At 37.4% G+C, this 17,175-nt stretch overlaps 1 protein-coding gene and 1 long non-coding RNA gene across 4 annotated transcripts in view; one reads left to right on the forward strand and one right to left on the reverse strand.

The window, feature by feature from the left end:
• LOC135580728 (uncharacterized) overlaps positions 1-17,175 on the forward strand; it is a 171,410-nt gene that overhangs the window by 11,868 nt on the left and 142,367 nt on the right. For 2 of the 3 annotated variants that reach the window (XR_010475740.1, XR_010475741.1), the window contains exon 3: positions 16,933-17,023. The exons of the other annotated variant lie outside the window; for it this stretch is intronic. This is a non-coding gene — a long non-coding RNA (uncharacterized LOC135580728). The remainder of the gene's footprint in view (positions 1-16,932; positions 17,024-17,175) is intronic. 3 annotated transcript variants of the gene reach the window in all.
• Positions 19-9,354, reverse strand: LOC102087719 (homeobox protein CDX-4). Its single transcript, XM_005512833.3, has 3 exons — positions 8,004-9,354; positions 2,905-3,050; positions 19-942 (listed from the first exon to the last, which is right to left on the reverse strand). Exons 1-3 carry the CDS (start codon positions 8,431-8,433, stop codon positions 736-738), a joined length of 783 nt encoding a protein of 260 aa, XP_005512890.2. The 5' UTR covers positions 8,434-9,354; the 3' UTR covers positions 19-735.

Here is a 17,175-nt window from a genome sequence, read left to right on the forward strand (position 1 = left end):
ACATGTTTGTCATTCTAGATGATCTTGAAGGCCCCTTGTAACTCAAAGCATTTACTAACGTTCATGACAAATCGCTGCATTTCTTACTGTTCAACAAATCTTGACGGGTAACTATTGTTTAGGAAACTGGCATTCTTGAATGCAATTACATTAGGAAAGGAGATTTGTTTTTAATTAAATTTAATTAAATGCAATGTGTTGGTAGAGCAACATAGTTGTTTCTTGAGGGTTTAAAAGTGGTTTAAATGTTTTTCTTGTTTTCATAAAGTAGCATTCTTTTCAGTAGGCTTAAGTGTGAATATTAACATCTATGGTTTACTCTTAATTATATAAAATGTAACAAACTGAAGACACCCAACATCTTATATTTTATGCAATAGTACTCTATTTTGTAATCAGTTCACTGACATTTTTTGTGTGTATATATATGATCAGACTAGAACTACATTTACTTGAATCCTCAGTTGTATCATTCTTTGTGTCAGTGTCTGAAGCAAATTACCTCCTACTCAAAGATTCTGAGTGATGAATCTTAGCAGTGCAAGTTCCCTGAGATGTCTCCAATAATTAAAATATTTTCATAATAGTCCCAGGTCCTGTACTTAGAAACCAGCACTCTGAAGACAGTTAAATGGAAATGGTCCTTTGCAAAGATGAGTTTTCAAGGGGGCGTCTGTGATGGAGAAATCCATTCTTGCTTTTACTTTTTTTCCTCTTTTTTTCCCCCCCCTCTGTTCATTCTGAAACTATAACTTGATGAATGTCATCAGGCCGTAATCCATTTATTCCGTGTGGTGGTGGGAACAGAGAACTAGATATTTCATTTGGACTGAGTGAACCAGAGTCACTCTGAACTGAGCCCCCACTGCCATCAAACTGAGATATTTTCTTCTTGATCAGTTTTCTTTCTTTGGCTCGGCGGTTCTGGAACCAGATTTTCACCTGTGATGTTATAAATTATATCGGATTAATTCGAAGTAGTGCTCAACTTTTTACAATAATAGTAGCAATGAAAATATAGATATGTTAAAAAAACAAACAAAACCAACAAAAACCCCTCACCATGAAGAAGTTTCTTCTCATATTTAAGTGGAACCTCCTGTGTTCCAGTATGTACCCATTGCCCCTTGTCCTATCACCGGTTGTCACCGAGAAGAGCCTGGCTCCATCCTCCTGACACTCACCCTTTATATATCTGTAAACATTAACGAGGTCACCCCTCAGTCTCCTTCAAGCTAAAAAGCCCCAGCTCCCTCAGCCTTTCCTCACACGGGAGATGCTCCACTCCCTTAATCATCTTTGTTGCTCTGCACTGGACTCTCTCCAGCAGTTCCCTGTCCTTCTGGAACTGAGGGGCCCAGAACTGGACACAATATTCCAGATGGGGTCTCACCAGGGCAGAGTAGAGGGGCAGGAGAACCTCTCTTGACCTACTGACCACCCCCCTTCTAATACACCCCAGGTACCATTGGCCTTCTTGGCCACAAGGGCCCAGTGCTGGCTCGTGGTCATCCTGCTGTCCACCAGCACCCTCAGGTCCCTTTCCCCTACACTGCTCTCTAATAGGTCATTCCCCAGCTTATACTGGAACCTGGAGTTGTTCCTACCCAGATGACAGACTCTACACTTGCCCTTGTTATATTTCATTAAGGTTTTTCCCTGCCCAACTCTCCAGCCTGTCCAGGTCTCTGGATGGCAGCACTTCAGCCACTCCTCTCAGCTTCGTGTCATCAGCAAACTTGCTGATAGTACACTCTATTCCCTCGTCCAAATCATTGATGAATATATTGAATAATATAGGCTCCAGTACTGACCCCTGAGGCACTGCACTAGATCCAGGTCTCCAACTAGACTCCGCCCCATTGACCACGACTCTCTGGCTTCTTCCCTTCAGCTTCTTATCCTTCAACTGGAGCAGAACCATTGAAATTCTGTTGTATAAGGTGTGTTTGATTCAATAGTTACTGCATTTGCAGACTGCAGAGCTGTGCTTTCTGAGTGTGCTCTCCAACACAGGGATTTTTAGGAGATTGTTATCCTGAATTCCTCTAGTCTTTGAACAAAGCCAAGATACCTGGGACCCTGCTTGGGAGGCTACTTAGGACAGGGCTTCAATATGTACTTGATATGAATGAATGCAGAGCTGCTTTCCAAAGAAACAATAGATGCACTTGAAAATTTCCTGAATGGATAATCTTGGCTATATATATGTGTATAACAGGCATAAAAATTTGGCACCTTTATAAAGTGGATGTGAGCTACTATGATAGGTGAAGTACCTGTGAATATAATAGCAAAAATAAATCCTGACTTGAAAATCAGAGGCTGGAAAAACTCCTTATAATGTGCCGAAATCTAACTGACTGAGGAAGAATATGGCCTGTGGAAACAGTGGCAAAAAATTTGTAATAAATACACACTCGATATCACTAATAGATATCACACTCGATTGTTCTTTGAATGCTGAGTTTTTATTTTCCTGGCTTAGAGCTGAAATGTATCCAGTGCTCTGGACTTTTTTGGCCACCATTTTGTGTGGCTGCAAGAAGAAATAAAATGGTCAATGTCATGACCACTGAGAACATAGCTGAGATAATGTGAAGCTGAACTGTTTAAATTCCAGCTGTCTAGCAAGCTGTTAGGCACGAAAGAGTAAGTACTTCTTCTGGTACAAATGAATTCCTATTGTTTAGTTACTCATAACTGCAGGATTCTATAAAAGTAGCCTATTTATTAGTTTGTATTTGCATAGTGTATTCTCTGTGTGTCAAATATACTCACAAACTTTTTCATGGTTGCCTTCGCACTACTTTTGGATACAGAACGTGAATGCTGCTCATGTCCTCGGGCAGTAACAGTGTCTGGTGAATGGGTGCATACGAATGATGGATAGTCTCTGTGTACCTGTCTTTCAGATAGTCCCAGGTTTGCTGCAAGTTCTGACTTTCTCCGTATTGTAATATATCTGTTGCAGTGAAATTCCTTCTCTAATTCTAGTCTCTGATGATCTGTGTAAACAACTCGGTACTTTTCTTTTGTTCTTGTTTTACCTGTTTAAGAAAGAAGTGTTATTAGTATGTTAAATTTTATTTTCTACAGCATCTTTCAAACATCTCAAACGTTTTACAGACGTTCATTAAACTACAGAGTACTTGCATGGGATTGTTTTGTGTGTTACAGCAGAGGAATATGAGGTGCAGAGTGAGTGTTGGTTATCATAACTGTTTTTCCCTCTTTATCTTACTCTCTCTGTAAACACACATTTAAATGTGACGCTCTATGTGAAAAACACCCTGAAGCATCTTAAATAATCCATAGCAGTACATAATTTGAGCTGGCTATATTAGAACTCAAAGAGGTTTCATTTCAGCACTCATTGAAGTGACTTCCATGTATATGTGGGCATACATACACAGGGTTTCAAGACTGAAGTTCAGTCACAATTTTAGTTGTACCGTGTCCTAATTCTTTATTTGGGTTTTTAAAGATCACCTCTCTAACACAAAGAAATATCGAACTAGGAATGCCTTTTGGTTTCTTGTGCGGCTATAGGACATGCTTTTAAGTTCAATTATAACTTGAATTTGTTTTTTCAAAAAGGCCCAGTCTCGCAAGATGCTCAGTGCCTGTAGAGCTATTACTGGGGGTACTCTGTGTGCTGAGCTTTCCTTTCAAGTTGAACACACTTGGCAATTTGTAAGATAAGGCAATAAAATACGTGTAAAAGCATTTAGGTATTATCCTCTCTCAAATGTATAAAAGAAGTACTCTTAAATATATTGGATGAATACTGTTAAGGAAGCATTACTTGATGTTTAGAAGATACCTATCATTTCATGGACTTTTTAAAATCAATACTTCATGTAATAATACAGATCACTTTTCAACTTATTTGTTCTCCTTTGCACTTTCAAGAGCCAACTAGATAGTTTTCCTTTTTCTTCTGATCTTCCCAGGTTTTTTTTGATGTGAGTTTTCTGGGACAAACTGTAGGACAAAGACTCCTTTAAAGTGGTTCCCTAAAATCCATTGAGGTGTTAAGATGAAGCACACGCCACACAAAGGAGCGACAAGGAGATCTTATCAAGAACCCCTTTCACATTCAGAAACACAAGCCAATTGGTTTGGAATTTACAAGCCCTAAACAAATGTCGGACTCTTTCATCTTAGCAGAGGAAAAAAGGACAGAAATAGATGAAGGAATATTTTTTTCCTCAGTTCTCTCTAATTTTGGATCAACGCTGAGGATAGACTGTGATATTTTTATCTGAAGGCTGGAGGTAGACATAGCTGAAGACATTTTGAAATATGCATAATTAAGGGTGTTTTTCCAAATCCTATGGCACTTTGACTTCTAGTGTACAAGGTTTTCCTGACTAAATTTGCAGGACTAAAACAATTGTCAAACTAAGTTTACATTTTTCAGGGTACAAATTGTTGGCTTTGAAATATTTGCTCTAATGATAGTTATAATGTTAACAATAGTATAGATATTCAGGTTCCTTGTAAACTAAAGGCTTAGAAGGTAATCTTTGAAAACAAGTTAAAATTCAACAGGGTTATTCCGGCTTCACTATAATCAGCAAATATAACCATGATTTGAGGGGGTGGAGAAAAGGAATAGTTTTCCCCATTCCCCTTGGTCATAAAATTCACAGGGCATTTCTTCTGAAGACAATAAAGCCGGGAGAAGGCCTCTTTATTTGCTGTGAAAATCATCACCCTTTCCGGCAATATAACTCCTGAAGGAAAGAGGGAGAAGGAAGAGACAAGACTGCATATCAAAGCGAAGTGAAGTGTTGAAAGGGTCTGTTGCCTCAATATGACAGATAGGCCTCAAAACCTCAGACAATGTAGCCCAGTGGAAAATAGATGTCACAACTAGTTTACAAAGCAAAATAAATTAGCATTAGAGCAGAGGCCTCACCTTTTTTCCTGCTTTTCTATTTTGCTTTCTGGCTATGTTTCTGCTGTGATGTAATCTGAATTACTCGTACATCAATACTTGTTTAAACAAAGACATAAAGTATGTTGAGTACGGTTTAAAAAAAAAGCTGATGCTGACAATGCAAAATATAAAAATAATATTGTACTTTGTTTAGTCCTCTTAAAGTCTGTTCTCGTGCTGAGAAGAGTCACTCCCAGATGAAGTTTCATATAAAGCTTTAAAAGATCTATTTTCTAGTCCCTGGCTTAGATATCTTATTTGCAGTAAGTTTCATGCCTTTAAGGCTTACTCACTCTCATAAAACACACATTTTACACTGTTGATTACAGAGATTTTCAAAGTGAATTGGTCTAAAGTTCTGCTCTCACAGAACTGAATCTGATAGGGCATTTTGTCATAGATTTTTAGTGAAAACAGGATCAGACTATAAGGGATTCTGGAGATGTTCTTTTTCTGATTTTGTTAGCCGGTCTGGGAAGATGTCTTTACCAAACCCACTTTCCATGTTTATTTTTGAAAATTTCTCATTGTCTGATATGTTTGTAATATCTGTGTATTTGAAATAAAAACAGGCTTGGTTCTGACTATACAGTTACTGTATTTTAATAAGAGGATATACATAATGTCAAATCAAATATTATCAGTTGAAAGGATGTAGCACTTCTGTCTTTGTGATGGTGTTTCATCCTGAGAATTTACTTGGTCAGGTAAATTTTCATTTCACTTATCCGGCAATTTTATTTTTTGTATAAAATGTTCAATAGAAATATTTCATCATCACACAGTGTATGTGATAGAGTCTAAATAGAGGGAGGAAAAAATATCTCATTAACATCTTCTTCTCAAACATAATTCCAATTATCTTTAGGACAATTCTTCAGTAGGTTCCCTCATTTAAGTACGTGTGTTTTGATTTTTGTTATTCTGTGCTGCTCACATATGTTGACATGAGTACACACCACTAGTGAGGTTAAGGACATATGCATATTTATATATATATACTTGTAAAGTTTAAGGCTGTGGTTCTGGAATTTTAGAGCAATGAACTGTACTAAGTAGTGATAATATTGAAGAAGAGGAGCCAGTAGCTATTTTGATAGTATGAATTAATATTATGCGGTAAGGAAAAACAGAGAGCAAGTCTGTTTCAAAGAGAGGTTGTAATGGCATCAAGTAAGTTTGCTTGAGTTATCTTTTAGAGAAAGCATTGATAATATGTAGCTGCTACATGCCTTGTCATTAATTGCTTGAGTTTCTTTTTCCCCAACTTTTTGTGTCAGTATAAAGTTTTTCCAGTTTTTACAGTTAACATTATTTTAAAAACACCCATGAAAAGCCAAATCTATTCGGTACTTTTCTTCTTTTGCAAAATACCACATTTTTGCTATACTCTCCTAAACACTTTTTTTTAAGCTGTGTTGATGTCTCAAAGCTGTTTTTAACACTTCAAAGGATTTGGCTCAAGGAATGTGCAGCCTCAGGACATGTATCTATTGACAGGCCCTGATTCACCTGTCCACTATTGTTCATAAAGTATTTTGGAGTGTGTGTAAATTCTGTGCAAGTGCACTGTGCAAGTTCAGACAAGAGATGAATATAAGCACATCGCTGCTTTTCTGAATTGCATATATATTTCATGAAGTTGAACAAGAGTGTGAGAAACATTTCAGAGTCTTGCATGTCTGTGCAGTAAGTGTAAAACTAGGGTTTAGATTTTTTTAGCCTGTTTTATTCTTAAAGAATGCTCACACACTTAGAATTCAGTGACAACATGACAGAGGCACAGTTGCCTCATTGACGTTCAGTAGTGTCAGTTTGAATTTGGTCTACACGCAAGTCTTGCATCATTTCTACACCTGGAAATCTCCAGTGATGTTAATGAAGTTACTGCTGATTTACATGAGTATAAATAGGGGGAAAAAACAGACTATAAATCTGTCTGGCTTTGAAGACCTTTGTAGAGGCTCCGAGTGGAAGGATGAGATTGTGGTATCTTAATGTTCACTCAGCATTTTATATTTAGTAACAATGGGAAAACAGTGTTTATCTGCTTTGTAACTAAGAAACAATTACCAGACTAATTTTGCTCTAGAGTAATAACCATTTGAAGGAGGATTGTGTCTCAAGCCGCAGTGCTGATGTTCTGTCTTCTGATTGCTCCAATCGTAATCGCTTTTCTTTCTTTAGAGCGTTTTCTTTGATGCTCTCTAACACGCACTTACTACTTTTAGCCTTAACAATAGATTTAGCAAACCTTGCTACACCCAATTTACACCTTGGGAATATACATTGAGAAGTTCATCTGGCATGTAGATTGTGACAAAAACAGGCGCATCAACAAGTGATTTTTTTTTTTTTTTGATTGTGTAATTGTGACAAGCTGCAAAATTCTGGTACGTGAGAAAAATATTGTAAAACCGATTTGAAACTAAATGAAAAGAAGTTTAATTGATGAGATACGTGGTCTGCAAACAAAATAGCCTATGCTGATCATTTGAGTCAGATTACTTCCCTAGGAATATTTCTTCTCACCTAATGAATCTAGGTAGAAAAATTAAAGGCACAGGAACAACAGGAGAAATTTGCATAATCACTAGAGTTGGATCAGAGGACATAATTTTCTTTAAAATCATTGAAAAGTCTGTAAAGATTTAAGAAGATCAACCTGATTTTATACTCATATTTACCTTGTGGCACGAAATTTTTGCCTGTAACTGTTAAATGTTGCTGTGTTCAATGTTCCATAACATTCTCAAAAGTGTCATGTTCTTAATCCAAAATGCTTTGCAGAATATTAGAACAAAGTTTCCTGGACTTGAGTGAGATGCAGCCATATCTGAACACAACAGCTTTTCCAGTAGAGTAACCATATAAAGCCTTTATGGGATGAAAGTGAAACTAGTGCAAATTTAGTTAAAACTGCATTAAATAGCAAAAGGTTAAATAAATGTCACAAATGACGCACCAACCTGTGTGCTTCGAGTAAAGTTAATTATTTATAAGATCAGTGATAGCAGAAGATGCTTTCTCAGGCTCAAGATGAATATATACTTACCAGTAGTGTTCAGTTGCACTGTTTTCCTCATCCATTCGTAAGAGCTGTGCCTTTGGCTGTTGGGAGAGATTTGCTGGGCATTAATTGTTTCTACAGGCGGTAACCCCCCAGGTGCGGCAGGATGGAGGGAGCTGTAATCAGCAGAACTGTAGGAGACCTGTCCAGGAGACGAGCCATTGAGCTGGGCAGCAGCGACCGTGCTGGAAGGTCCTGGGCCGTAGGCGTTCCAGTCCTCCCGCTGTGGGCCGTAGTGAGATCCCCAGGTTCCCGCGGGCTGGCCATGGGTGTCCAGACTCGGCACATGATGATATCCCATGTAATCGGAGTAGGGTGGCGTAGACACAAAGTTTTGTGCTGGCAGGTTGTTGTTCCCTCTTGCAGATCCTGGATACATGCTGTTCTCTTTTTCCAAGAGAGAGCTCACATACATGATTGTCACAGATTATTAGTAATGTTGTCACAACATCTTGTTCTTCTGTATTTTCTTCCACTGCTTAAAAATAACTGTGTTTGGTTTTCTCTGATATTGCTACTCTGCTTGGAATCTTCTACTTCATCCTCCTTTATTATCAACTGTGCTACCAGGTGCTGGTGGTAATGGTTTACCAAGATCTTGTCTGACGTCAGCCTAACTGCCTGCCTCATAATTACATTTACATTCAAATGAAGGGCTGACCAACCCCACCTTTCTGCTACTTCTGGTGCTTTCTCTTTTACAGAACTTTTATCTATCCTATTACCCTTCCCTGATATCCAACAGCAATTCCAGTACTATAAGATGATGCAACAGTTGCTTGCATTTGTCACTTGGTAAATAAACTGGTTTTAAGACAAGACAGTGGTAACTATAATAGTAATTTTTGGTGTTTAGGTGATTCTTGCCTGAAACGTTTAGTGTTGTGATGTGTTCTCCATCAACAAGTAAATCTGTTAGGTTCTTAATTTCTCAGATACTAAAAAAAATATATATATGTAATTTTACTTCTTAAATTAAGGGAAACAGTTTGAATAATTGTAAGGCAATAACAGAATACAGAGCACCATTGTAAACTGCATGTCTAGAATATAACTGTTGCAAACATTTTCCCACAATTATTGATGTTTGTAAGCGGTTTACCAGCAGAGGAGAAATTCATGCTGTAACTGTAATGCACGTGTTCACACCCTCCCAATACAAATTAAAGAGATCCCTTCATCTACCAGCCATTGCAAAATGACACATTTTAAAAAGCAGACAATAAATCTTCCTAACAAAGATGGTGCCAGAAGTCCAAAGAAAATGACTGTAAAAAGTAGTGAAAAAAGTCTTTGATTAGGCCCAGCAATATTGTTGCTTTCTGTTTGCAGCTGAAGACAGCTTTTTATCTGCCTGCAAGGCTGGATTCTTTCCTCTGAAACTGCTGCCGGGTGGCTGTTTTCTATGGTGGCAGTTTAGGTGAGTGCAGTCAGCAGGGAGGAACATCTGGGTTATCGAGGTGGTGGATCAGAACTGCCTTGGTGCTTTTCTGGAAAGCGCCTGACATGTGTGCTCTATAGGGCAATGTAAGTGTTCCCACTGAGAAAAGTTATTTTGAAGGTGGGTTTATATGTTGTTATTAAGATCTTAATATTAACATGGGAGAACTAACCTATTGCTTATGACTTGAGAATTGCCTCTCTATGATTATGATTTGTATGCTACAATTTGTAGAGTGAGTTAGTTATATTTTTATCCTGGAGGATTTCTTTGCACTGAGCTATTTGTCAAGGGATATGCTTGCAAAAGAGGTGCAAATTACAATGAGTTGTTTCCCTTTACAAAGGCGTGGTTTTTCATTCAGTATGCTTTGTATTTTGACACTACTTGTATTCACACATCCCTTCTAATTCCAGCACTAAAGGATTCTAAATGTGTACTTAAACACAGGAAAAATATTCCTCTTCTGTGTTTTTTAAAATTTCTTTTATTTTTTATGGAATATTTTTTATTGAGAAGCATAGCGAAATCTTTTAATTCATTTTGCTATATTTACAGACTTCTTGATCCTTGGGGTCCTGAGAATGTTGAGGAAAGTTGTGTCATGGGATAGGACATGGAAAAATAAAGGCTTTCTGTAATTGGTGTACCCTTATAAAAATAGACATTAAAAAAATGGAACAGGCTCTTGTTCTCTTTGTCTTGAAAGAACAGTAATTGTAATAAAAGTTTTGAGAGCCCACAGATTTTTTAGTACTGATATGTACTAAAAACACCATGGAACTCCACTGAGCATACCCCAAATTAAACAAGATCTGTGTCTTATACTGGAAGTATCTTTGGCCTATTTGTGGTAATTATGCCAGCAATTAAATTCCAAGGTATTGTGAAATGTCATGCAGAGCTGTCAGTCATAGCCAGATCCATAGGAGGGTGAAGTGTTGTCTCCATTGACTATATCTGAGATCCCTTGACATGACACATGAACATTGGTTGCTCATAGATTTCAGATCAGACATGCTGTTTGACTACTTGTAAGCACACCATTTTCACATCTCATTGAGTGGCATTTAATTTCATATAATGCATTAGATGATGGTAACATTTTTAATCTCTGGTTTTCCTCTTTATGAGATGCCTCTGTGCATACCCCCCACAATTTCACTATCACCTAATCCTACTTTTTGTATCTCAGAGCTTTATCCTTTATTCTCTGTTCTTCTTTTATCTTTTGTTTATGCTTCTCCTTTCCCTTTCTTGTTTTGCCTGTTCCATTATCTGAATTTTCTTTAGATCTATTTCAATTCTTTCCAGAACATAATTAGATCAAGATACACTGATGGCGGATCGCTACACTGATTTGATATCAACTAACAATAGTAAGCTTTGAATAAGGCATTTTGTTTAAAAAGATTTACATAGCAGGATAAGATTGCCGAGTAGGACTGCAGATTTTTAACACCAAAGTGAGAATAAGATAACTAAAATGGCAACATTCAGATGATCTTCTGCACCCTGACTCTTATGCCTCCCATTTTCTGTAACAGATCCACATGGATGTTTTAAAAAGGAACCATACCTTCATATGTAGTCTAGTAGTTTGAGGCTAACAAAACTCCAGTGTTGATGTTGAGTCATTTCTTAGCCACGCATGTGTCCTTCATGCTCAGGTCCAGCATGCTGGTAGCTGCAGAGCCAGAGAACTGCTGCATCTGCAGCATACAGCAGTAACTTCCACTGTAGTTCCAGGAATACTTCCAGTGGTTATTGCTTTCAGGAAAAAGAAATGAATCCCCGAAATGCCCTTGCCCTGTCCATAATTGCACTGAGGAGGTGACAATGAGTTGCTGCTAGTAGAGGAAGGACTTGTCCTGTGTAAAGTGCTTGTGGAACTATCATATTACCATGGGCCCTCTGACTTTCTAGGGTGGTGGGAACACAAAAGCAGTTCTGAGCAGTGAGCTAGGCATCCAGAAGCCTCTCATCCATGGGGAGGTTTGTATTTATACAATTTTCTGCAGTGGGTGATAAAGACAGGAGAGGAAAGATCTGTGTAGTGTTGGCAGCAAGAGTGCTCTTGGCGTATTTCAGAGAGAGTGATTGCCAGATAACTGGCGTTTAGATGAGGTTCCTAGGGACATGGTTTAACACTAGAGTTGGGTTAGGTTATGTTTGGACTCGATGATCCTGAGGGCCTCTTCCAACCGCAACGATTCTATGATTTGATTCTAACTGAATGCCAGGCTTACAATTTTCCCTTTTTTTCCCCCATCCACCTGTTAAAATGCTGTGTATAATTTATCTAAACCAGTCTCTACAGGAGATGCATCACTATTTCTTGAAGTGTGGTTGTATGTGTGTAAAATTAAATGTGTTTTGAGATCTTTGGGGAAGAAAATTTTCTAGTTTTCTAATAAGTGGTTGATGAAAATCTAGCAATAATAACAAGCATGGTGATAACCATTGGAACTATGAAAGTTTTGTTTGTACAACCACTGTAGATAGTATACTATGGTATATGTGCTGTTATAAAGAACATTTCCAAACTGAGTAGTAGTAATATAATCACAAACATGCAATCAAATATTTTAATGACAGCCATAACAACTGCAATTTCAGGGACTACTAGTAGATTAAAACTGGCCTGTACAACAATAACTTCTATTAAAGGTGTTTTGTACCTGTAATAGCTTTTAATTAGGAACACTTGCTCATAAAGTTACTCTTCCTTTTATATGGAGATTAGAAGAAACAGATCTGTCCATCTTTGAAGCTTGAAAATTCTATGAAACCTATCTGGGGGTTTGTTTCTGAGGCAAAAAAAGCAGGTGAGCATTGTGTGTCCTGTTCTAGCTTAGGTGATAGAATAGATGTTTGTTTTCGTGCATCCAGATGACCACACTCATAACGCATCAGTAAGGTTAGAACTGCACATTTGGAATTTCAGTGGAATGGCTAGCGAAGGACTTTGGTAGCAAACTACATATTGCTGATGGTTTTAAGCAGTATTTTGGAGGTGTTACTGACCCTTTATTCAAGCTGGGCTTCGCACGCATACCCATGTCTCCTAAAATTAATAGTCAGCTGTATAAATCTTGAGGAAAAGTCAGTTCTGTTGGAAGAAAATCTGACTAGTCATGAAGGCAGGCAGATGGTTTTAAAACTCTAGAACACACTGCTAAAGAGACTGCCCTTGCTTTCACTGAAGCTTTTACAAATACAGAGCTGCTGAAAATTTTATTTATCCTTTTTAATTGGTCTGGTTTAATATGTAACACCCTAGTTAGGTCTTATTTTCAGGGTCTGGAATGCACGCACATACCAAATTGTATCTCCAAATTGGCAGTGTGGCACAGCCTGGAGACCCAAACGAGCAATGGTAGCTGAACTATTTCCACCTGCTGAACTGAGCTCTTCTGGGGAAAAAGAAAAATGGATATATCACACGTTTCAGTTCTGTACTGTGTCTTTTTCATCCCTAATATGTATTTCTTTTTCATAAGAGACCAGTAGTAGAAATAAAAGCCTCGGTTGCCCATGAAGCCTTCCTCAGTGGTTTCACTTTTAACTCCCTGCTCTGAAAGTTTGGTTAACAAATCCATTTGAAAAATTATGAAAAGTGACTTGTTGGGAGCATGGTGATTGTATTTGCCCTTCTCTCTGTTCCACTAATGTTTTTCTAACTGCTGCTAACAATGACTTTTCTTTCACTTCTTGATGTTAACTTTTTATTTTACTAGAAGGAGCAAAAATATGTCATGTATGATCTGCGTCAGTGTTGTATATGCCAGGAAAGAATGGTCTGGAGCTAAAGGAGGTCTTAGTATTCTGAAATCTAAATAGCTTAAAATCTGCTACAAAATCAATGCTGACAGTAGTAAGAGTGTGTTTTACTGCTCACAAGCCGACTTAATACAGCAGGAGTTACAGAGTCTGCATGTGAACTCCAGGTTAAATAGATTGTTTTTAGCAGAGCCATGAAAATGAACAGCAAACCCTCTATTGATATTTATTTGGTTTCTTTCTTGAGTCCTGTAGTGTAGAGCTCCCACTTGCGGTAAGTAATTTATGCTGACCAAAATATAACTTGATGGGATTATTGGGTGCTCACTACAGAGTCCTTGAGACACTCTTTGGTGTGGTGTTTCATGAAGTAACAAAGTAATCGACTGCCTTTACCATTTGCCATTCTTGCCATGTGCATGGTTTATATTCTGGTAGGCTGGCATTTTTGTTGCACAACTGTAACTCTTCTTGCCTACTCTCACGTAAGAGAGGTTATTGTCTATATAAAGTCTGTTCTGCTTTAGAGCGACTGTATTTTATTGTGGCTTAGAAGACCAGGAACATTCAGGGTGTATCTTAATTAAGCCTCTCTATTTAATGTGATACCTCTTAGAACAGTGCTTGTTACAAAACGTACAAGGAATTATTTCTGCTCTTTGCGTGTGAAAACAGCTGGCAAACTTTTAGTAGTAAAGGAACAGGCACTGCTTTACAGAGTGGGGTTTGCACAATGTTGTGTCCGAGTAGTAGCATCCCGTGCTGTACTGAAGCGTGCCTGGCTGTGGAAGTCATCTGCACGGACACATCATTTCAGCACATGTTCTGGATGTAAAAGCCTAGGTTGAAGTAAGCCTGTACTGCACCAGCAAACCAAATAAGGGTGCTAAAGTATGAGTATGCTTTTTAATTTTTATGTTAACATCCAGAATGAGTAAATTTTTGAATCTACTCCTTGAGTAGAAGGTAGCACATATTAGATGCTCTCTCATGTGTATGTTAGTGGTTGCATAACCTCTAAGCAATTGCAGGTACTGCATGTTTGAAGTTTTTGTTTTAGAAGTGTACTTTTGAGTTATATGTCTTGCTTAGTTGCATGAGGTTTTTGCACAAGGTCTTGCTTGCTATGCTCTTCTTGATCTTTTTGTATCATATAGACCACAATTCTCTCTGGGTAATGGGGTTTAAAGGTTAGTGAATTCCTCTGAAAATTGGACATACCTTGATTGTTCTTTTAATCACAATTAGGATTAAGGGCTTAGATATTCTTGTGATGTAGTCTAAGGTATGCTTTTCTTCTTCAAGGCACTTTGCTAACAACCAATCAATCTTCACAGCAACTCTGCTTTAGTGTCTCTAGTTTTCAGATGTGATAAAAGTGATAGGTTATATGATATACCCAAAGCCAGGAATAAAATAAGTATTCTGAGTATGGGCACCAGTATTTCATGACTCAGTGTTGGACCAAAATACTTGCAGTTGATTTGTCTCCACTGTTACGTCTTTCTTATTTTTTAATTATACACAATACAGCATCTAAGCAACAGTGCTACACAGCCTTATTAGAGAAAAAAAAGCTTTCTTTTGGTTTTGGTGGGCAACTGTTGAAAGGATTAAGCCTTATTGAAAATATTTAGCTGAATAGATTGCTGGTAAATTTTACCAAAAAATTGTACTACTTAAAACAATCCCTGGCATAACTAAAAGGTTAATAATCTCTAAGGTATTGCCCTGTTTTATAGATACTGCTTTTGGAGCAATAAATTTTAACCTTTGAACATGTGCTTCTGCAAATAAAATCCAGCCTTATTTTGTGTACTTAACAACTTCTGATTGGAAACACATAGCAACCTATAGCAAGCATGCTTTCAGCAAACTGGAACAGAAATGAGGCAGATCTTCAAAGTGGTCACTTATCTTCCTCAATAACTCTTCTACATGTAAACAAGATAAACCAGGTCATTTTGCCAGATTCCCCTCTCTTTGAATGATGTTTAAATAATTTTAAAGAGAAAGAGGTGGTGTTCAGATATATTTCTTGAAGTTCTTTCTTGAAGGACATTTTTATTTTTCCTTTTTAAAATTTTAATACGAAATTAAACTATGTAATGGAAATGTGATTAAAATAGGTGGCTATGAGCTTGATACTGCAAAACCCTAGGGCCAGGGTTCTGTGCACTGAGCTAGAACTAGATCCTAGATTACTGTGTATCAGTACAAAAGACAAAGTTTTCTTCTATATTCTTACCTTTTGAAAGCCTAAATCTGGAAATTTTGATTGATTTTTCTCTAGTATGCAAGCATATTTCATTTATTTGGCCGATGTGAGGATGCTTTTCTCCTTGATCCTTTTGCAGTCTCTGCAGAGTTAAATATATTTGCATGTGTGTGTGTTAACTGTAGGTAAAATATCTCTAGTATTTCTCTCTGTAGACAGGATGGCTGCTCTGTGTACTTTCAATGGATTCCTCTTTTGGACACATCCAATGGATATCTCTTTTGGGAGACTAGTGTTTTAGTTTGGTTGCCACGCTCATCAATAGAGATGATAAATCACTTTTGTTCCTACATGCCACTTGTCATGTTCCACTTTTCATAAGATGTGGAAATCAGTTGGAGTCTTTCTGGTGCTGAACTTTGAATTGCAGCTGCTTCATCTCATTTGTATTACCTATGCCAAGCTTCCAACTGCTGTTGCCAGCAAGAGGAGCAGCATTGTGAGGGCAAAAAGTGGGAATTCTGCAATGTAGATATGTATCTATTTAAAGCTGGAATTTTACTCTTATTTAGTAAGAGTCTTTCTTGCAACCATAAAATGATCAAGAAAAATTAAGAAATCATGAAAACTGCCGGCTCTCTGAACCATCCTGGTCTTACTACTTTCTTCTGCTTTTTGTAAGCTTTGTTACCATCACCCTGCTTTTAAATTTGATATTACAATTCGATAACAGGCTAATCATGAAAATCTGCATGTTCAATTTCTACAGTTTTGGATACCACATTAGAAAATGATTATGAAAAAAGTCATTTATTTTAATGTTCTTTATATACAAAGTAGTTTTACATTGCCAACACTTTCATGATCTAATAGTACTATTTGTTATAATTAAGGAAAAAAAAATAAACCAAGAATATAGTGCCTAAATGACTTAATGCTTCTAAGTCTTATTTGCAACAGCGACAGAGATATTTAGGAGGACACCTTGATGAAAATTAGTGAGAGTGGGCATCCTAAATTTCTAAATTGCTTTTGACAATGATATAAATTCCCAGATCACTTATGTGCTTTAAAAATTTTCCCTTTGCAGTCAAGTTATACACATGCAATTGTTAGTTGTAAGTATCTGGGTTATTCTTAAGTACTGCTTACCTGCCAAATTCTGCTTAGGATGGAAAGGATCAGCACTTCAGGAACTGAGACCCAATCAAAAATTGCTGAGAGATTATTTTTAAGTGAAATATTTGTTTGTTTTGTCTTCCATTAATTTGACTTACCAGATTTTTTTTTAGTGTCAGGATAGCTCTGAAAGCTGGACCACATTTAAAATTGGTTGAATGCAATTATTGCATCTTTATCCATGGGCTATATTGTCTCATATCCATGGGCTATACTGTCTCATGCAATGCAGACAGTTTTGAAATACCTACATTTCTGAAAAGCATTTCCCCCTACTTTGCTCTTCCTTTTAGGACACAAGATGAGTCTGACATGATTTTTCTTCTGTCAAAAATGAATTTGGGCCCAGATTCACAATTCCAGAATGCTTTCAAAACATTTATGGTAAGATTGAAGAGTGCATGTTTATACCAGTGTATGGAGCATTGGAAATCATACCTTTCAAAACCAAAACATTCCAAAAAGCTCATCACTGACCTTTGCCCTTAACATGTAGTGAGTGCAATCACCGTGACCCAGGCTTTCCATCAAGTGGG

This window comes from Columba livia, chromosome 12 (genome assembly GCF_036013475.1).
Source record: "Columba livia isolate bColLiv1 breed racing homer chromosome 12, bColLiv1.pat.W.v2, whole genome shotgun sequence".
Taxonomy (NCBI): domain Eukaryota; kingdom Metazoa; phylum Chordata; class Aves; order Columbiformes; family Columbidae; genus Columba; species Columba livia.

Coding starts and splice junctions, on each gene's coding strand:
- LOC102087719 (XM_005512833.3), bottom strand. CDS start 8,433: ATGTATGTGAGCTCTCTCTTGGAAAAAGAGAACAGCATGTATCCAGGA. Junction 3,051..8,003: donor AGTGCAACTGAACACTACTG/GTAAGTATATAT, acceptor TTTCTTAAACAG/GTAAAACAAGAACAAAAGAA. Junction 943..2,904: donor TGGGACTATCTGAAAGACAG/GTACACAGAGAC, acceptor ATAACATCACAG/GTGAAAATCTGGTTCCAGAA.